This window comes from Pinus tabuliformis, chromosome 7, assembly GCF_031772625.1.
Source record: "Pinus tabuliformis cultivar Carrire ecotype Pingquan chromosome 7, CPIR1, whole genome shotgun sequence".
Lineage (NCBI taxonomy): Eukaryota > Viridiplantae > Streptophyta > Pinopsida > Pinales > Pinaceae > Pinus > Pinus tabuliformis.
In genome coordinates this window covers 1527239551-1527262077 of record NC_142293.1, presented here as the reverse complement: position 1 = coordinate 1527262077, position 22527 = coordinate 1527239551, and the positions used below count along the sequence as shown (strand labels likewise).

The window sequence follows — 22527 nt, the reverse complement described above, 5'->3', positions numbered from 1 at the left end:
TGAGGGAAGCCATCGAGATTGAGAAGCGTGCAACCAACAGCCTTAACAGAGATGACGACTAGATAATCAATAGAAATTGGATCCCTTCTCTTCTTAATTTGCCTCCTTGATTCTTTGGTTTTTGCTTTGTTATTGCCCCTTCTTCTTTTTTTCTTATCCGCTGGCTTTTTATTTTCTTGTTTATTATTATTTCTTACATTTTAATAATTATTATTATCAGGTGACTTGAGTATTTATTTATAATTACATTATGAATTTTATTTTATCTTTTATTAAGAATTTTTTATTTATAATAATTTATTTGCTTATTCTTACTCCCCTAACTCTTTTTATGTTTTATTTAATCTATTTATTGCTATGATTTATTTATAATAATTTATTTACTTAATCTTACCCCTAACTCCTTACTCTCTATATATATATATATATATATATATATATATATATATATAATTCTTATTTATTAAAGTGCTAATCATTGAATTTGATTTTTCTATATTATTTATTTAAAATTATTCTTATTTTACTTAACCTTTATTCCCTTAATTTGGGTCTTTTCTACTTTTCTTTATTTATTATTCAATTCAATTGAGTTTATATATAGAGATCAAAATTATTATTTAATTATTTATTTACTCCTAATTTACTTATCCTTTAATCTCCTTATTATAATACTTGTTTATTTCTATATATTTTTATTAATTTCACTTGTTATAATTATTCGAATTATTTTATTATTATTTTGCTAGTCATTAATATTTATATTCTAACGACTAATCTCTTTTTTGTTTGTATTCTTTTTTACCTTGTGTTCAACCTAGTTCTTTTTATATCCATGTCAGATCAGAATCCCTTCATCTATTTTATCCCGATGACGAACCACATTAGATGGTTCGAAATGTGTTGGCAATTATTTCAATTGTGTGATGGATCCGAAAGACAATTATCTAAATATAGGTTAGGCGTTATTATCAATTCTCACAACTTTACATTAGGCACAATCCATGACATTTGGAGAACTACTTGGGGGATTCTACATGACATTTTATTTGGAAACAAATTCCGAGTGGGACATTTTGAGTGGTTGAGTACTTTTAGTTTCATGTAGGAGGCCTTGGGGTCAATTTCCTAAGCTAAATACACATTTTACATTCCTCACTCAATCCCCTTACTAAGTCAAGCATCATAATTTTCATCAATTGATTGGAAATAACTACCATCTACTATTCTAGAGAAGTGTCTACAATTTTCCTTGTGAGGTGGATATATATGTGTGTGTGACACAAATACATACATGCTTGGTTGCAAGATTCCCCTTGGGTGACGCAGGGACAAGTTTACTGATGATTCCATTTATGAGCGTTGGATGTAACCACCTCCCATCCCCTTGTTCATCTTAGGTTGTGGGAGAGTTACTTATTCATTTTGAATTGATCTCTAAGATCTATTATGAAGATGTGGTTACCAAAAACAAACCTCATCTTTCAAACTACAAAAAATAATTTTGATGCCATCATGATAATGAACTCGTCGAGATATTTCCATTGATATAATTTTTGTCTCAGATTGAGCCCCTAATTAGAATTATGCTAATTAGAAGTTTTGGCCTATTAATGTAGGTCATGTCATCACAAGGACATCATGTGGCACCACCATACCATACTTATATGGGTTCAAGGTTGACCATGCCATGAGACCCTTGTTTCCATCCATTATATCGTGTCTCTGAGGTGGAGCCTACTAGCCCACGTCATCTTGATGCCTCAATATTGGGGCACTACAACAAAACCAGCGATTTGCGCCAGATTTAGCGCCAGATTTTAGTGCATTTTTTTTGTAATTGTGATGAGCAACCTGGTGCTAAATCTGGCTCTATTGTACAATTTTTAAAGTGTCCTTTTTTGCACCTGATTTTGCATCCTTTTTCACGCTAGATTTTGCATCATTTTTTACACCAAACTATGCATCATTTTTTGCATCAAATTTTGAACCAAGATTTGCATCTTATTTTATGACAGGTTTTGCTTCTAGTTTTGTGTCATTTTTTACATCTATTTTTCATTCTCCTTTGCTTCCTATTTTGTGTCATTCTTTGCTTCCATTTTTGCACCATCATTTGCATCAAGTTTACACTGTATTTTGAATCCAATTTAACGTCTTTTTATGCATCCATTTTGTGTCAGTTTTTGCATCTAGTCTTACGCCAGGTTTTGTATCTAGTCTTGCACTAGTTTTTGCTTCTATTTTTGCACCAGCTTTGGTGCCTATCTTTGCACCATGTGTTGAATTTGATTTAGCACCAAATTTTGCATCCATTTTTGTGCCCATTTTTGCATCTTTTTTTGGACCATTTTTTACATCCACATTTACGTTTGATTTGTCTCCATTTTTCCCATCTCATTTTGCACCATATTTTGCGTCATTTGTTTCATCCAATTTTGCATCATCTTTAACACCATCTCTTGCATCTAATGTTACATCATTTTGAGCATCCAAATTTGCATTTATATTTGCATCTTATGTTGAGTCATGTGTTGTGTCCACCTTTGCATCTTATTTTGTGTCTAATGGTACATTCAATTTAGAGCCATTTTTTACGTCTACTTCTGTATTTGTTTTTGCACCAAGTTTTGCATCCAATTTTAAGCTATTTTATGCCCCTTTTTGCACCATTTTTTTGTGTCTACTTGTGTCCAATGTTGCACCATTATTTACACCAATTTTTTCATCCAATTTTGCATTTTTTTGGTGTCTAGTTTTACATCGTTTTCACCATCCAAATTTGCATCTTTTTTTGCCTCATTTTGTGTCCACATTTGCATATAATTTTGTGTCTGAGTTCGAGCCTAAATTTGCATGTGATTAGGAATCATTTTTTACATCCAATATGGCATCCTTGGTTTCACCTTTTTTAAGCCCCATTTTGCATCTTGTTTTATGTCTTTTCTTACATCTTTTTTTTTTCCTTTTTTGCACCCAAGTTTGCATCCCAAATTTACACCATTATTTGCATCATCATTTGGCATATTAATTTGTAACGTTTTTTGCTTCTTTTTAACGCTCAACTTTGCATCTTATTTTACATCTAGTTGTTGTCCTTTTTTGCATCTAATTTGGTGCCCATTTATGTGTCCTTGTTTTTGCCCAATTTGATATCCTTTTGTATGCCATGTTTTGTTCCCTTCTTTGTGTCAACTATTGCACAATTTTTCACTTCTAATTTAAAACACTTTGTATGTCAATTGTTTGCATTTTGTATTAATTCCTAGTTTAACATCCAATTTTACTTTCAATTTTGCATCCATGGTTACATCCGCATTTGACTTCTTATATAGAGTATATTTTTCTTTACATATATGACCCCCTTTATAGATTCATAGTGAAATATATGATAGTTTCTAAATATCATTAAAGCAGATATCACAATTCAAAATCATTTGTAAAGAAATTTAAGAGAAATTGACAACATCCATCCAAAAAAATAACAATGTGTCATTAACAATTTTCAAAACATGTATAAAATAGCAACATAATACTAATAAAATAAGTATTATTTTTAATCAAAACAAGTAAAATTCAAATATGATTAACAAATCAAAATATTTCATGAATATCGTTATTCTACGATAAATTAACAACATACATAAATCAAACTCATCGTATGATTACAAAATCAAAATGTCTCATTGATATAGGGTAAATTCACAACACCCATCTAAACATAACAATGTCATTCTACACAATAATTTCTTCATAAAAAACAATGCATGTGCATGCCTAGCTACCACCACCAAGATCATCCTCATGATCATCTTGACCATCCTCATTACTCTGATCCACATCATCACCAACACCGCAACTATCATCATCATCTCCTCCTTCACCACCATCATCCTCATCCTCATCCTCATCATCTCCTGATATATGTTGAACATAATTTGGATCATCGTCTTGGCAATCATTACCTATAGCATTCTGACAAAAAAAATCAATATTACATGTTAGTATTAATTACATAACACAACGCATGTTTTTGTTATACAATGTTAACCATAAAATGAGGTAAGATATACTTGCATTTGCACCAGATGTTGCAAAGGAAACGCCGTAAGGCATAAATTGAAAAATACAAATACAACAAAAGAATACTTTGATAAAGAATAAAAATATATTGAATGCTCAAATCAATGCCCCATTAACTGGAAGCATTTAGTAGACATATCTATCAACATTAGGATTATACACAATGATCAAGAAATTTTCCATATACAAACAACAACTTCCACAACAACCTTTTGTCACATCCACATTTTAAGAAATGCCTTGGAACGTGATCGGAATCTTCCATATTGCCTTTTTCATTATGCAGATAAATCTTCCATATTGCTATTTTCATCATGAATATTGTTAGTTCATTGTTGTAAAGTGTTAGTGTGTTAAATTCAATACTATAAGTTCGACAAGTGAAAAACATTCCTCAATTAGCATAATATACATTTTTCTCTCACCGTGTATTTTTCAGTCAAAGAGCACAAGTAACATATTAACATGTATTTTCCCTTCATTATTTTCATCATAGAGCCAAGAAATCTACGCCTTATCTATAAAGTAACAAAAACATTTTGAAATAAGTTTAATATTTCAAGCCAGTGTCTAACCTATAAAGTAACAAAAACTTTTTGAAATAAATTTAATATTTTAAGCAATTGACTAACCTACTTTAATAATTGAAAAATTCTCAAAGATGAATTATACTCCATAATAAGAGAGCCAACATTGGAGCCCATACTTTCACTAAAACCAAAAGAAACACAACCACTTGTTAAGAAGAAATTCAAGTAATAATAATAAAACAAAAATAATAAACATTAAAGTATAAAATGGTATTTCCAACACACAAGTATAAATATACATGCTCTATGTCCATTGTTAGATTAAATGGGTGTGGAGAAAATTAGTAGAGAACCCAAAATTGTATTTCTAATTAGGATGGGTGGAGAAATGCTTTAAATGCGAGTTGTTGTCATTCTAATGAAACCCTTTGCAAAGTGTTAAGATTCTGAGAGAAAAGCTAGGCTTGGTAGAGAACACCTTCCTTGTTAAACATTCCCCTACTGTAACCAAAAGGAAAGGGCAAGAGAAACAATAATTAGGTTTTTGTTCACAAGTTGTACAAAATATATAGGTGCTATTGATGTTTGAGTGAATAATGGGAGAGATTATTTATGAAATTGTGATAAGGCGCACCTAGTTTTGTCAGAAAGAGGCATATTAATGACAAGTACATCACATTTAGGTAGCATTTCGTCAAGATTTGTCTCCAATGTTGCTCCAGTTTCCTTTTCCAATTCGGGTCCAATAGAAAGACGGTCGTGGTAAAGAAGCTTACAATTGAAGGGCTATACAAAGGAACGCAATTCAATTTAACATCATGTAATGTTTATTATTATTAGATTGAAATTTTGAAACAAACAGCATGCATGCGTAAGAATTATGGAGCACTGATTTTTGAAAAGAAGTTTGCAACATCATGAAGTAGTACTAGATCCTAAGAATGAATACCTTCAAACGCTTAAGTAGTTCTTTGCCAATACGCCCTGCACCAATAGAACCAATAGTTTTCCCTTCTAGATCATATGACCTGTAAGAAATTGCTGCCACTTTCCAATCACCCTCAACAATTTGCTTATATCCAGGCACAAAGTTTCGCATCAATATGAGAATGCGCATTAGCTCATCTTCTGCCACGGACACCACATTACTTTCGCTGATCTTCAACCAATGATGATACAAACAAATCAATGGAATTAAAAAATATATCCAATATAAATAAAATGCGTTTAAAAGTAACTCTCTGTTTTATTTACAGGAAAATAAAGAGAGTGTTAGTCTATCTGTGTTTCTCGAGATATAATGCCCCATATCCAAAATACGAAAGCTACATGAGAACAGTTATTACACAGTACAATCTCACCATTACAAAGGAGTCGATAAAAGACCAAATGCATTAAAGCTTTCCAAGAAATTGCAAAAACATACAATAACACAAGTGAAGATCAAGGTAAATCTGCAGTACATGTTGGATTGGGGATAAAGCCAATATCATAGCATGAGATTGACAATTAAATGAGTTGTAAATAATAATGGAATGATATGGAATTGAATAGCCTACAGGCTGAATATAAACAAGAGAGTTATTATTTCATTGTTATTAATTTATTATAAAATCACATTTTTTAAAACAATAACTATTTTTATTTCAATACCAACCATTAACTAATTTCTAAGAATAATTCTAATTATTGTTGTCCACTTCATCTTCTTTCCATTTCTGTACCATGAGGGAAAAACCCAATACCATTCCTATATCTTAAAATTAACATTAAATATGTCAAAATAGCTCAAGCATATTTTTGCAAGCATATTTTGGAAAACAATCATTACAGACGGATTAAACAAAGAAGAGCGCTTTGAGATCTTCCGCAAATCTTTCAGGAATGTAATAAGAGCAAAATAAAACCCATGGGTAAGTACAGCCAAAAGGATAATGAATCAATCTAGTCACAGTAAATATCAATATGATAATCCAGGTAAGATGTATTGTCACTTTTCCTGATTTCAGCCCTCTTGGCACCGGTAGGTTACCTATATCCTCACCCAAAACCAAAGTAGAAGCAGGCCTGGCTGGGAGACTATATTTCAAAATTGACAAGGTATTATTTCTATCAATTAGAATGCACTTCCTCAGGTGTTCAAGAATAATTAATAGAACAGTCAGCTAGATGAGCAGATCCAATTTAGAGAATCTCACTCAGATCTACTTGACATCACCTCCATGATTTAAATAATGATTGGAGGAGTATTAATACTCCAGATTCCAGATCAATTAACATACAGAAACTAAGGCAGCCAAAGAACAATATCCCATCACTCCCATGCCACATATATATGTTTAGGTATAGTTGGAAGGACACATACCTTTCCTGTAACTAATTCAGCAAGGTTGTCATTACAAGTTTTGGGCTATGTTCACTGCCCTGGTATTGAAAGCTATACAGGTTGTTCACCTTAATTACACACATCAATGCATATGTATGTTCAGGGTTTAAGCTCATAGGCCTGTAGCTATTACAACAAAACTACAAGTGTAAATATATAATACAGTGAATTCATTTCTGAGCAAATTCCAAGTCCAGCGTTTGTTCAAGCCAAACAGTCATAAGGTTCTGAGTATCTTATGGTCAAGCATCTCATCAAAAATGCATTCCATCACATTTTATCAATACCCATGCACTATCAAAAGACACGACTCTGTTCCTTCTCCTTGTTATCAAAGGACACAACTTTCTATATGTTAATTTGTACAATCTTAATTCTTATTCTATTCTCTATGTACTTTCTAAATCCTAATCCAACATATCCTAGATCCAACTTCTGCAATATCCAAGGATCTTCATACTTCCACCTTCATACGTTTCTCACAACAAGACCCAAATATAAACCAAGGCTCTGGAGGAGAAACAAGAAGAGAGGAGTGTAGTGACCAACCTGATCTGATCTGCTAATAATACTACAAACTAAAAGATAACTCTCACTTTATTGTTTGTAGCTTCTTGGGGGTGAATGTGACAATGCTATATATATCATAAGGATCTGGAATCTGATATCTCCTCTTTGTTGTGGGCTGCTGGTTCCAGGGTGAGAAAAAGTGGTATAAAAGTCCTCTAAAAACGAAGGTGAAGGGTGTCATAGTGAGGTGGTTTTCCAGTTGCTTGTATCTATATAAACTATAAATGGATCTTTACTATAAAGTATTCTAAAGAGTTTCTTCAACTTACTTTAATATCCTTTTAAATTAACTCGTCCTCTTCTCAAAGACCCATATATAAATAAAGCATTGTTCATCTTTTCAAAGCTCATGTCTTAAGCATTCCATTAATACCAATAATAAAAAGAAGGATGATGATTCCGATGTATGTAATTTGTAGTTCTTGTTGCCTATGAAGTCTAAGGAGCTTAATCCCTCAAGAGTAAAACAGTAAAAGGAATTTAAGTCTCGGTCATATTGTTAGTTCCTAATCTCCTACTAACAAAGACATTCCACTATCTGTTTTCAGGAGTCAAGACTAAACTGTATGTAATCCAAAACATACTTTCTTTGTCCAAGATTTCCCTACTTGTAATAGATTACTACAACCACATATACTACAAAAAGAAACCAATAACTCCTAATTATTATTCTGATGCCTTTGCGAGTTACTGATTAGATAATATAAACAAAGGAGTTATTCTTTATTCCAAGTGATACTAAACTAATAAGAAGACTAATCATACTATTCTTGTTTGTATTATCTCTGTATCTTTTCTATCTAAAGTAAATCTAAAGAGGAAGAATTGCTTGTCCTAATCAAGTGGGGTGAGGATCTAGGGCGACCAATGGGAGAGGAAGGCCTAAATGAGGCACACACTTCTTCTGCTGCTAGGGCCTGGGTTTTTAATAGGATAACCACAGGGATATGTTGCAAGGACAGGGGAATAATTGGTTCTATGCAATGCCATGATCTTCTTTACAAGAGTCGCTGCTAATCCCTTGAATGTATCTTGTTTTTTTTTTTTTTTGCTTCTAGGATGGACCTACTTAGTCCTTCAACAACTAGAAGAAATAAATAAGGAGACAAGGTACAACCTTGTTTTAAGTTTTAACCCTCTTGAGGGTCTTAAGAAATTAGAGGCTGAACCATTTATAAAAAATGCATAAGAAGCTTAAATTACACATCCCATAATCTAATTTACCAGTGGTAAGTTGAAACTAATATGGATAAAAAGAAGTATCAGAAAGAGCCAAGACACCCTTTATAAGCCTTGGAGAGGTTCAACTTGATCACCATTATTGTAACATTTTTGACTTGAATAATATGGAGGCCCTCTTGTGCTGAAACAATTGCTTCATGGATCTGACGATCCTCTAGAGAACCAAGTGGTTATGTTATATGAACTTACAAAGTAGTGCTTTCAATCTGACAGCCAAAACCTTAGCCATTATCTTATAAATACAATTAGACAAAGAAGTGGGTCTAAAAGCATAAAAAGACTCAGGTTGATCCACCTTTGGAATGAGTGCAATAGAGGTCCAGATGAAGGAGCCAGGGAGCCTTACTAAAGCTTCTCATTTCTTCCACTACCTGAAGTAAGTTGTCTCCCAACACTTCAACAAATCCCAGGTAGAACTCCACAATCCACCCATAGGGATTGGGACTCTTGTCCTTATGGAAAGTGGACAAACACATTCAAAAGTGCTTTTCTGGACAGATCACCATTGCTGGAACTTTGTTGACTTGAATAGTGTAGAGGCCCTCTTGTGCTGAAACAATTGTGTCATAGATTTGACAAACTGTTCTGGTTAGATGAAGTTAGAAAGTAGTGATTTTAATCTCACAGACAAAACCTTAGCCATTATCTTATAAATCCAATTACATAAAGCAGTGGGTCTAAAAGCATAAAAAATGTTCAGTCTCAAAACTCTGAAGTAAATTTGTAAAGAATGTAGCATTAGCTTTCTTGGCTTAGTGAAATCCCTAATTTTCTATCCTATTTGCCTGTCTTAAAAATCTCACAAAAACCTGTAAAGATTGTGCCATTGTGTACGCTTAGCCTCTAAAAGCCCTAGCTTTCTATCTTCTTCTGTGTAATTTGAATAGAACACCATCAAATACCAGAATTATCAATTCCCATTCTCCAAAACTTTTAAATGTGTGGAACTGAGACAGAAATCATTCAATCAAACCACTCGAAATGCATCTGAATGCTGATCATTAACTTAAAGAACTTCTTCCCAAACTCTGCCATTTTTTAAACAAAATTTATCCATACATGCATACATTGTATGTATGTATGTATGTATGGATTGTATACATGTATGTATGGATTGTATACATGTATCTATGGATATGTACTATGCATACATACATGCATACAATCCATACACACATGCATACAATCATACATACATACATGCATCAATTGTGTAAAATGAGAGCTCAAGTGCCAATTGCCAAGGGATATACCTATGCATAGATGACAGCATTTTATTTAGCCAACATGTGAAGCTTGCAATTAATTGGATTATGAACCAGATTGCCTTGGGAAAACAAAGATGGGTCATGATATGTCAAATGGAGTAAAATTATTCTTTCTCTTGCTGAGGATTAAAGCTACATCAACTCTCAACTTGCCCCTGCCAACCATCTCACTTTCATAGATAAGAAGATGATGTTGTTGGTTATGGTTTTTCTTATTGGTGCAACTAGCCAGATACTGCACGTTGCACATTCTGCAATTTTCCCTTGACCCTTATATGATAAGCTGGTATAACCAACTACACACTTGCAAAAGGAATGTGTAGGCAGAGATATATTCAAGAAACCTTACTACTACAATGTTTGTTTGAATGTATCTTGTTCCTCAATCTCATGGGACTAGTAAGGAAGCTTGCTACATAGCTTTTGCCTTGATTTAGTTAGGGCCAGAAATGAGACTCTGATCGTATGCAACCAGCAAGTTACCATTTGGGTTGTTGTATATTTCTTCAGCTGGCATATTGGTCACCTCAATTTGTTGGGGTCAGCGAGATTTCAAGCAGCTGGATATTGCCATATTGCCCCTACTCACAGTAAAAATTTACCTTGAACATTCTATATAGTATTATCTTGACCTAAATAGGACAAGAACGAGCACTCTTGTCATGTGTCCCTTGAATCTTGAAAGAAAACTTCCATATAAACTACACCTCCATTACCATATCATTGCCTATTCTCAAGGATGGCATTCACATCAGACAGTTGGATCAAGAAGAGGTATCTTGCCAATAAGTTCCACAAGCCATGAAGATAAGTACAAGGCTGCATGCCCACCATTGGGTAAGTTCCCTGGGTTTCTGCACTTCATCCACACATAAACCCTATATTGAACCCTCAAACAAACCCTGAATTTTCCCATCAAAACTACAAGACTTGGCCTTCAAAGTTCAAATTAGGCCTAAGCTCAACCTTCAAACATCGAAATTTGGCCACCAGAACAAACCTGAAACTCAGCCTCAACAACATTGAAGTTCGGCCTTCAACAGGGCTAAAACTCGGCCTCTAGAACAGCGTTGCAACTCACCTTCTAACTAGGACCAAAAACCTTCACAAAGAGTGCCAAAAACCCTTCCCACAAGAAAACTCTCCAACTATGCTTCACTTGGTTCATGAGGTATGAACCTTAGAATTACTCCTTTGCTTGCTTAGACAAACCTGAATTGGCTTGAGCGAGTAAGTCCTAGGTCCCTACACATAACACCTATATATAGTGTGTTTGACCACCAAAAGCAAGGCCGACTTGCCCACTGGCTAGGCTAACTTGGCAGACTATAATATTGAAAAAAATCATCTCTTTAACCAAAAGAAGTTAGGGGGAGTGCCATATAATGTTGCAAAAATCTTGGAATAAGCTTTCCAAATATATATATATATATATATATATATATATATATATATATATATATATATATATATATATATATATATATATATATATCATGTTCCATAATTGGAGTAAAAATGCATTCAAAGATAGGATACCTAAATGGGACATCAAAAATCCAAAAACAATATTTCAAGAAGGTGTGTCATATATCGTTGGAAAGGTCTCAAAATATGTTATTTGACTATATAACTCTCTTTCATTTGGATAGCCTTTGACATCAATAACAACCATTTTCAACATACATAATTCAAAGGAATCTGTTGCTAAAATTTAGCTACTTTTCACATGGCTACCATCCATCGTCTATCAGTTGAAATGTTAGACAAAAGGAAACAAGCCCAATACAACAAAAAGAGAGAATTAATAGCCTGTAATATGTCAAGCCAACAATCCACAAACAAGAAATAAGTGGCAGAAAATTTATAATAACACTTGCCCTTCTGTGCCTTCCAGGGTGGAAGGAGATGCGAATATAAACAAAGGATTCACGCTCTTAGTTTAATAATAATTAACTACTACCATTATGTAACCATTCTGTAATTACTAATGGGCAAAAATAATAACATCTTACCCCACACTCACTTTTGGGAAAAAGTGGTGGCTGTGGAAAACTGTATGTAAAAGTACCAAAGGCAAAGGAATGTATTGATGCTCAAAGAATCATCGAAATGAGACCAAAAATCTTCAATTAATGCTCTGTTGTCCAATACAGTGTTGCAAAGATTGGTTATCTATCGTCAATATCATGAGATATCATGATTCTCTCAGCTCAGGGATATTATCAGCAGAAAAAGTTGTGAATTTTACAAATTTTGAACATATCATGATATTTTGAAAATATCCTGATATATCAACAAAATGTCACCAAAAAATGGAAAATATTAGCTGAGTTAGCAGATTATTGGATTTTTTGGCTCAGTTTGAAGTGGTATCAAAGCTTTTTCGAGGTACAAAGTGGAAGAATTTTTATTTTTTTATATAAATTTTTCAAAGGAAAAAGAGGACAGCAAAAAGCAAATCATATTCTAAAATTTTAAAATATGAAGAAACCAGTTGTAGATCCGGGTTCCTCTAGAAAAATACCCAGCTTCAAAAAAATTGTGCAAATCAGAGCCTAGGAAATGGAGTTATTGTTGATAGAAAACCAAAGTTTTAGGGTTTTCCTGATGAAGACCACAGATTCTAGACCAATACATATTGACAGTTTGACCAGATTTTAGTCCATCCAATGCCAATAGATACAAAGTGGTTGTAGCATTTCCTAATTGTGGTCTATCTTTCAATTGCTTGAACCAGGACTATATCACGGATATTGCAGCAATAAAAGAAATAATTCCAGTCTATAGAAAGGTAGCATAGTAATAACATACTTGAGTTTTCGGGGTGCTTCAAACAATCTCGTCCTAAAGATAGGATTCCAGGTTGTTTGCAGATTTTAATTGGTGAGGTTGGCTCTAATTTTGGAACTTTGTTGGCTCTGCTGCAGGTATCATTTTGCCCCAAATCTTCGCCAAGCCTTTTTCATGGACTCACTAAAGGACTCTCATTTTCTGCATCCTTCATATGAGTAAACCTTCGACCCAGCACTGGTTTTCAATACAAACTTTCAAAGAGAGAAACTGGCAGTTTGGAGCAGGTTACAAGACCTCCTTCTATAATGAACAGAGATGACCCCGGAATGTGGCAAAAGTTCTCCCCTTCAGCCGGTGCTAAAGAAAACAAAGAGCTTCTCTCTGAAATCTCTAACGGCGTGCTTGGATGGCCTAATCTGACCAAAACTACAAAAATGTACCATGAGTTTTCCTCTACGTTGTTATATTGTGAAGGATAGTGTTTCCCTCAATTACTAACCGTTCCAATAGCCCCTGCTTCCTGATCCATTAGTTTTGACTTCTCCAGACACTAAAGAGCATTAACGATTCTATTCCATTACACAAAGATGAGCTGGAAGGGAAAACCCTTCGGAGCACAATATTTCATGTTGAGGTATCAAATTCTTGGTTCCATGGAAATAGAAACCGCATGAAGATATCTACGAACCACTTGAACATCAAAAATGTTCAGTCTCAAAACTCTGAAGTAAATTTGTAAAGAATGTAGCATTAGCTTTCTTGGCTTAGTGAAATCCCTAATTTTCTATCCTATTTGCCTGTCTGAAAAATCTCACGAAAACCTGTAAAGATTTGCCATTGTGTACGCTTAGCCTCTAAAAGCCCTAGCTTTCTATCTTCTTCTGTGTAATTTGAATAGAACACCATCAAATACCAGAATTATCAATTCCCATTCTCCAAAACTTTTAAATGTGCGGAACTGAGACAGAAATCATTCAATCAAACCACTCGAAATGCATCTGAATGCTGATCCATTAACTTAAAGAACTTCTTCCCAAACTCTGCCATTTTTTAAACAAAATTTTGAGCACAACCTTGTCTAGTCCATTTATAGAGAGCGTTAGTTTATGAAATCTTGCCTGTAAGCCAAAATAGAGTCAAAATTTTCCATTGAAAGCTCAGAATAACTGAACCAGAAATAACCCTTGTGAAATTTGCTGCTTAAAACATTGTTTTGAGCACGGCCTCTTTCTTCAGATTTATTTTAGATAATACGGTAGCTTATTTAATGAAATATTTCCAGAAAGTTGAAATATGGCAAATTTTTCCAATCAAGAACTCTAAATAATTTCATTAAGACAAGGCGTAGAGGATTCATGACGGCGACAAGAAAATAATGGCGCTTTGCAATTTAAGCACTCTCTTGCAGAAAAATACCTTTTCTGAAATCGTTTTGACCACGAAGAAACGCAGATGAACTGTTGGAAGTCGTGCAGAGAGAGATCTGGTGGCTCGTGGATCGATTCTGGGGCAATGTTTATGCGATTGCAAACCATGATTGTTCATATGCGAGCTACTGAGCTCGTTGAGAGGGATACGCGCAATGGCGCCAAACTACCAAGAGGATTTGAATTTAAAGGCGAGATAGAATATCTACCGTCCGATCATGTTATCGACGGCCATATATTTGTGTTTCAGTAAAACGGATTTTCAAAGAATTTGAAATATTATACATTTTATAGAATTTGAAATATTATACATTCTATTATTTAAGCTGAATAATAGTTTTACTTTGGAAAAATAATTGGGCACATCAAATAAAATATTGATGCGACCGACATAGAACTCTGAAACAATAATGCACCCTTCTCTTACTCCAAAACAATAATGCACCCTTCTCTAGCTGATGTGTCAATGCTTTCTTTGAAGTGGAACTTAAAGAATTAAGTAATTATTCATTATTAAATGGGATTTTATATAAATTAATTGATTATTTATTAATGTTAATTTCATTTTATAATTTTATAGTAATTTTTAATAGATTTTTGTTAAAGATAATTATTTGAGCTATTATTGTATCAAGATTTTTGTTGTGTCTTTTATTATTATATTTTAATCCACTTTAAACATGCTCAAAATATGTTTTCATCTTCATTTGTGGAGATTATCTACTTGCATATTCAAAAAGTTTTGATGTAGTTTTTGCCTTGAAAAATGATTATTGTGATTGTAATGGTGAGAAATTATTCTATAAACAGTGTTAAGTGTTATTTAGAATAAATGAGAAATTCTTTTTGAATATATAAGACTAATCTTTGAGAGAATAGATATATATTCCCTAATTATCACATAAACAAGGGGTTAATCTTGCATTTAGTGCTTTATCTCTGTAGAGTTTCGCTAAACAAAGGGAATACCTCCTCCTGCGTGACTTCGATTGTCCCTCCCTCTTACAGGATTGCAAAGCATTAAGAATTGAATCTTCTTTATTTTAAAGATGTAGTCTTGTCGAATATACCAAAAACATAGTAGGATTCTTTCATTATTGACAAAATCAAGCACATGTGCAAGGGAAGTATTCATCTATGGATGGTTAACAAGTTCATTAATAACTACAAGCAAACGCTTCAAACTATGTATTTAATGATCTGTAGTCATCATCTAAAGAGTTCAAGAATCAAATCAATTCCAACCTAAGTTCTAAGTATATGGTAAACCTCTACTCTAGAGGTTCTATTATTGTAAAATTTCACAACTATGGAAGTTGTGGCAAGGTCTCAAAGGAGGGACTTTCTTTTTGGGGCAAAACTAACCTTTTTTCAAAAGATAGTTTCTATAATTGAATCCATCTTCAATATCCATTTCTTCAACCCCACTCTGCCGGATTTGAATATTGAATCCCCCCTACTTATTTTGGGATGAGATGATCTTTCAAAAGCCAACATAAATATATTGGGGACTTACAACAATATACAAACTAAGCAAGGAAGGGTATACACACATGTGTTAGAATTTGAATTGAAGTTGACTTGAGCAAAGGTATAACAATGCATATTTAATTAAATATTGGTGATTTTAACAACCACGTCCATTAGATTAAAATAATGATACTTTATGTGTATCTATATGCAAAGACAAAATACTTGAAAGGCACCTTCCCAACAACAAAGGTCATTATAAGAAAAATGGAAAAATAACAAGTTGATGGGTGGTATGATTGAATGAAGAATCAAAGGGCAAGAAAGAAGAGACATCCAAGTTTAGTCCTAATAAAAGATTTTATGGCCCCTTCCAAGGAGTGCGTTATTAAGAGGGACACAAACATGATCATGGAGTCTGTGCTAAAGTCTTATGGGAGAAATAGGAAGCATGTGAATGAGATATTATGGATTTCAAAAGAGAAATCATGTTATTCAATCCAATAGAAGCAAGGGGATTGGTGCTACTTGAGACTCCATAAGCTCTAAATCAATTGGTGAAAGCAAGAAGTCTAAAAGATAAATGCAAAGAAAGGAATATCCATCTATGTACAAATCTACAATAAATAAATTCAAAATTATACAGTGTTTCCATATAGACAATGTTAGGTCCCTATAACACTAGTGATTCCCCCATTACTAGTGTCATTGTGGCCCTTACTGTTATTGTTGTGCCCTTATTGTCCCCATATTGTTATTATTGTGCCCCATAGAAGCCCACTATTGTTATTTTTGTGCCCTTATATTATTATTGTTATGTTGACTTTGATTATATTGTGACCCCTTAGACTCCTATATATAGAAATGAGGCTTTGTCATTTGTATCATCCAATAATTGCTCTTTTGTGTAATGTAAAGGAGGTTGCCCCCTCGAAGAGGCTGATTTCTAAGTTGTTGATCTATCTTTTCTATCTTTTTGTGAGTTGGTTTCATAACAGACAACCTAGGTTCGAACCCTAAAAAGTGTAGGGTCTTTGTGAGTGTTTGTGAGGGAATGTGTTTGACATCACATAATTGGATTCCCTTCATCATCAAAGAGACATGTGTCCCAAAAGTCAATTTGGTTTAAGTGGATGTTAATATGATACATTGTATATTTTCTGAGGGTAGTAGCACAATTGGAAAAAAGCATGTTGGCAAGCCCTTGTGTATCCAAGTGATTGAAAGTTCAATCCCCCAGACATATCTCACCAATTGAACTTAAAAAAAATATGATACATTGTATATTGCAAAGCCATTAAGTTAAGTAATGACCTTGGCTAACCCAAATATTTAATTAGAATTTAAGCTCAAACACAACATTAGAAATGAAACCTTCACTCTAGATCTAAGGATATAGGGGTCAACATTGGATATTGGATACAAGACAAGGTGATCAAATGTATCTCTTGGACTAGCATTTTTTACAAAGGAATACAAATTTTAATGCTTATATTAACATGTATGTATAATATAATAATGAAATAGTCACTCTTTAGTTCATGGATAAAAGTGTTGGTGTGGAAGGAAATCTCGAGGGATGTGTCACTATAGTCATAAAAATTGCATTTATTGTGGCACATGGAGAACTTATTAATTGGGTGTAGCTTTAAAAATGGATAGGAGTGTTATCCTCCCCACCTAACTGCAATTCCTACAAATGACATATTTAGTGATTAATGAGTATATTGTTGTAATAATTTTGAACCCTGTGTTAAGAAATCCCTATGCAATCCAATTTAACTTAGGTACCATCCTCAAAATGAGGAGAATTCATTTGTGGGTTTCCTTAGAATGTGTATTTCAAGGAAGAATGTGTACTTTGTCGATATGTTGAAAGGTTTTACGGTCTTTGTGTTTTAGTGTACCATGTCATGTTTGGCATTGAGCGTTGGGTGTGTTGGAAGCCAACTCTTGGTAAACTCAAATACACTTGTCCTAAGGAGGGAGTTGGGGTTTTAAGGTTCTCTGGTTGTAAAAGCTTTCAAAGTCAATTTTTTTCATCCTCTTCTTGCATATTGCAGCCTCAAGGCCATTCGATGAGTTGGTGGTCATGCTTAAGGTTTTCATCCTATTCTTGCATTGTGCTTAAGGTTGATTGGTACCTTGTTCCATGAATTATGATCAACTTTGGGTCCTCTTTCAGTAGACACCTCCTAGCCACAGTATTAAAGGCAACATATTGGTTTCCTTTACTAATTTTAGCTTGTAATAAATTTAGATGTAATGGTTGTCACACGCGTTCATATACAACTACCTCATAACAAAGCTAACACAAGCACTTCTACCCATGCCTACATCACATCACAGAGGAGGAATCAATCAATATTATTCAATATCCCGCATTCGAGTATCCCTCCTTTGAGGATTCAATCCAACATTTATGGAGATCAGGTCATCCATTTACAATAACTATCTTTGCCATATAGCATGTTCATATTCCTATTGTCATGGCCGAAAGTACCACCGACATATATCTTATGCAATACGAATAAATAATTAGAACGCCTCAATGGATGCAATTCATCCTATAATGCATAATGCATATATTAGATAACCTGAACCATAGGCTCTACTGTTTCAAAACAAAATCATTTATCATACATAATCAATAATCTGTCTGCCACAGTTGCATGACACGTTAACATGTGTATCTTAGGGATTATGCACAATTAATCAGAAGCGTAGCATTGGATGCATAGCACAAATAACTTGTACCATAGTTTATACAGTTGAGCCTTAACCACAGTTAACAAATTTGCATAGCGGCTCAAGCACGACTATTCACTATCTTAACAAAAGACAGGTTAACACCAATTCTACATAAGATCCACATACTGTGACTGTGATTAGAATTTCATTTATGTGCATCCATAAAATCATCTCATTAACGCCACATGCAGTGCATTTAAAACTCAAGCAAATTCTCTCATATGCTAAGGAATTTATAACATAGAGGGTAAGAAACCAACATACAGAACAATCCACGCAAGTGAGTCAAACTAGATCAAAAGAGAGAACGACACTTGGAAAACAGAGCACCGCTACCCAACCTAGAAATGACTCTTCAGTTCACCACCGAGTCGAGGTTCTTGCCATGGATCAACCGCCTCCAATTGATCTATGCAATGGGTATTTAATACCTTCTTTCATGATATGGTTTCCATTAGCGGTGTCTCGCTTTTATGGATCTTTTTATCCATTTGCGTAGGCTTATCTCATAAAAGCTCACCTTTCTCTCCCATGAGGATTTTCCTCATAGAAGATTGCCTTTCTCTCCCGCACAACTTTTATGTTTTTCTCAATGGATATTTATCTCCAATCCATCCAACTTATCTAGAATTAAATCGAGAAGCTTTACCATGAAAGAATTATCCTTTCCCATTCACCAATGTGATTTGGCAAGAATCTCATCTCTTGGTGTCTTGCTTTTCCAAGTGATTAATTTATTAATAATGTATTTACTTTTTATATTACACATCATACCTAGCTTTTCTTAGCTTAGGTTTGCAAAGTTTGACACACAAGGGAGGGGTGTTACATTTTGGATCCCTCTCTTTCCTTAAGATCCCTCCAACTGCAGCTAGAGTTCTTAGATGACTGTAAGGAGGAAGCCCCTATTGGAAAGGGACAGACAGTTTGAAGGTGTCTATCTTGTTGGTAATTCCTATATCGAAAAGTTGTATTTTCATAGTCCAGGGGTTGGGAATACACAATTCCCATCCACTTGAGCTCAATTTTATCTCGCAAAACTTCATTGCGATCTACCTAAACACATATGCAAACATAGGTGAAAATGCCTTTCAAAAGTCTTTCCCTGTCTACTTTGACGAATCTTCCAATAAATTTGCCCACTTTTTCTAAGAGATCTAGATGGGTAAAGTGAATGGGAAAACTGGGAATCTTACCCATACTAGAGTAGTCATCGGCAACATAGTGAGAGGATTGAAGTTGGGAAACCATGGCTTCACTAGAAGACCAACTCATCCCCAAAACCATGGACCTTGGTCAAGGATTTTTTTCTTATCCTCAAGACATTTGAAGATCACCACAAAAAAACATGGGTCTACATCCACCCAAACCGGCGTTCATCCAATCCTATCATAATCGAACAGAAAAACGCTACTTTTTCAATAGAAAATGGGGAATAAAAGTATCACCCAAGGATAATGACCATCGTATCAAGCGCTCAATCATAAGGGAGGAGCAATAATTTGACAATCACACGTCCTTGATTTCTGTTGATTTAACTCTGAACACTCACGTAATATTCTCTTGCTTGGCGAATTAAACACCACTGCATGGAATGGACGAGGATTGAGCCGAACCCTGGATGAAGCCCACTTCATTCTCATCTAAACACAAAACTATATATACGTCAAAGCTATTACAATAGATTCTAACTGTCAACACCTCGAGGTTCTGTTTATATGTGGCTACCTTTTATGGTTACTATTGAATGTGTGATTGGCAATAGTAATGGCAACTTAGGGCTGCCAAATTTCCTTCGATTCCCTCACTACATCCTAACGCAAATAGTTGTTCAATGCCTTGGTTGTCTTTCAAAACTGGTAGGCATCATCTTCTTTGATATTTCTCGATGGTTTTAATTCCACTACAATCACAACTTTCATTTACATAAACTTCGTGTTTTCGCACGAGCGACGATTGTTCCAAGGTGAAATGTCACTTGGATGGTTTCAATGTTGTTGACCCATCATAACTAACTAACGGATATGCCCATTACAATTTTATACCACCCCATTATCAATATCAATTATGCATGGGAACCAATTAAAGCAACTTTTCACATTAATTTTATATGAGCATGAGAACATGTGTTAACAAGCAGCCCATAAAGCCTCATTTTGAATGCCATAGTCACTTAGAAGGAATTCCTCTTGTAGTAGCATCCTCCCTACTAAACTTTGCTAGTGCTAACATTATAACCACCATTACAACAAGATATCTTTCTAGTGTTGACAACACCATTATAGTAAGATACCTCAAGAGAGACAGAAAATTTAAAAAGTATGATAGTAATACGTATCCAGAAGATGGTATTGAAACTAGTAATTGTTCACGAATCCATAAGATTGTAAGGTCATTCTCATTATCATAATCATTTTCATCATCATCACCATCATCCTTGTCATTGTTATTTCCATCATTACATTATCATCATAATCACCATTCATGCCATCATCATCATCATTATGGACATTGTTTGCAATTGTTCATAATTGTAGATGTTGTAAGAAATATCATCAACCCAAAAAATGTGATCAGTGCTAGAAAAGGGTTGTTTAGGACACATTGATATACGTAAGAGAAATAACAACTCTATTTTTGACAGATGATCGATGATGATCATCATCACCACCATTATCATCGTCATTGTCATTTTTATCATCCCCATCATCATCATTAATGTAATTTCTATCAACATTGTTGTAATCATGCATCATCATCATTCATGCCATTATTGTTTTTGATGATGACCTAGATGAAAATGATGATCTGACACCAAAGATAATGCTTATGATTATGACAATGACAACATCTAAAATTGGGAAGATTCGCCAACGTCATTAGCATCGTCATCATCATAATCATTGCCATCATCATCATTGTCATTGTAACCACTATCGTCTTTATCATCATAATCACAATTCATGTCATCGCCATCATCTTCATTTTCATCATTGTCAATATTATTGACATTGTCATCAATTGTTCATAATTGTCAATGCCATAAGGAATATCATCAATGCAGAAAATATGATGAGTGTTGGAAAAGGGATGCAAAAGCGAACATAGAAATGGGGGCAACAATAGAAGTAAAATTGGATGAAAAGTGGATACAACATAAGTAGATGCACAAAAACATGAAAAACCTGACACAAAAGTGGATCCAAAAGAAGATGCAGTTGTCAATGCAAACTTGGATGCAAACATGAAGGCAAAAGTGGAAGCAAACATGGGTCCAATGGTAGGTGTAAAACTTGGCACAAATTGTGGTGAAACAAATGTGGATGCAACAACGGAAACAAAAGTATATGCAAAAATGGATGAAACAAAAGTGGATGCAATAGGGGATGCAAACGTGGAAGCAAATGTGGTTGCAATGGTAGGCGCAAGATATTGTGCAACAAAAGTGGATGTAACAATAGACAAAAAATATGCAAAATAAGATGCAAAAATGGATGTAAAAGTGGAAGCAAACATTGATGCAACAGGCAAAACAAAATTGGATGCAAAAAATGGATATAATGTAAGTAGATACAAAACGAGATGCAAAACCCAATGCATAAACCTGACATAAAAGTGGATGCAAAAATAGATGCAATATTTGATGCAAAAGAGGATGTGAACATGGATGCAAAATTGGAAGCAAACGTGGATACAACAGTGAGTGAAAAACATGGTGCAAATTGTGGCATAACAAAAGTGGATGTAATGATAGATGCAAAAAAAGAATCAAAGTATGATGCAAATGAAGATGTAAAAAGGGATGCAAAAAGTGAAATTTAAAATGGGTGCAACAGTGGATGCAAAATTGTGTGCAAAAGTGGATGCAATAGAAGTCGATGCAAAAGTAGATGCAAAACGAGACACAAAACCCGATGCAAATCCCGGTCCAAAATTGGATACAAAAAGGGATGCAAAAATAGATGTAGTAGTTGATGAAAACCTAGACGCAAATGAGGATGCAA

General features: G+C 34.3%; 1 protein-coding gene across 4 annotated transcripts; it reads right to left on the bottom strand.

Annotated features, from left to right (window-relative positions):
* Positions 1 to 3600: 3600 nt before the first annotated feature.
* LOC149253653 (formate dehydrogenase, chloroplastic/mitochondrial-like) lies at positions 3601 to 14481 on the bottom strand. 4 transcript variants are annotated; one of them, XM_089456882.1, is made up of 4 exons: positions 14292 to 14481; positions 5563 to 5772; positions 5248 to 5399; positions 3834 to 3975 (listed from the first exon to the last, which is right to left on the bottom strand). In XM_089456882.1, the coding sequence occupies exons 1-4, from the start codon at positions 14418 to 14420 to the stop codon at positions 3966 to 3968; spliced, it is 501 nt and encodes a 166-aa protein (XP_089313008.1). In that variant the 5' UTR covers positions 14421 to 14481; the 3' UTR covers positions 3834 to 3965. The 4 variants fall into 4 exon arrangements, with proteins under 4 accessions (XP_089313006.1, XP_089313005.1, XP_089313008.1 ...); XM_089456883.1 differs by having other exon boundaries at positions 3846 to 3975; positions 5291 to 5399; XM_089456880.1 differs by lacking the exon at positions 5248 to 5399 and having other exon boundaries at positions 3601 to 3975; positions 5563 to 5767; positions 14292 to 14480.
* Between the last annotated feature and the right edge of the window lie 8046 nt (positions 14482 to 22527).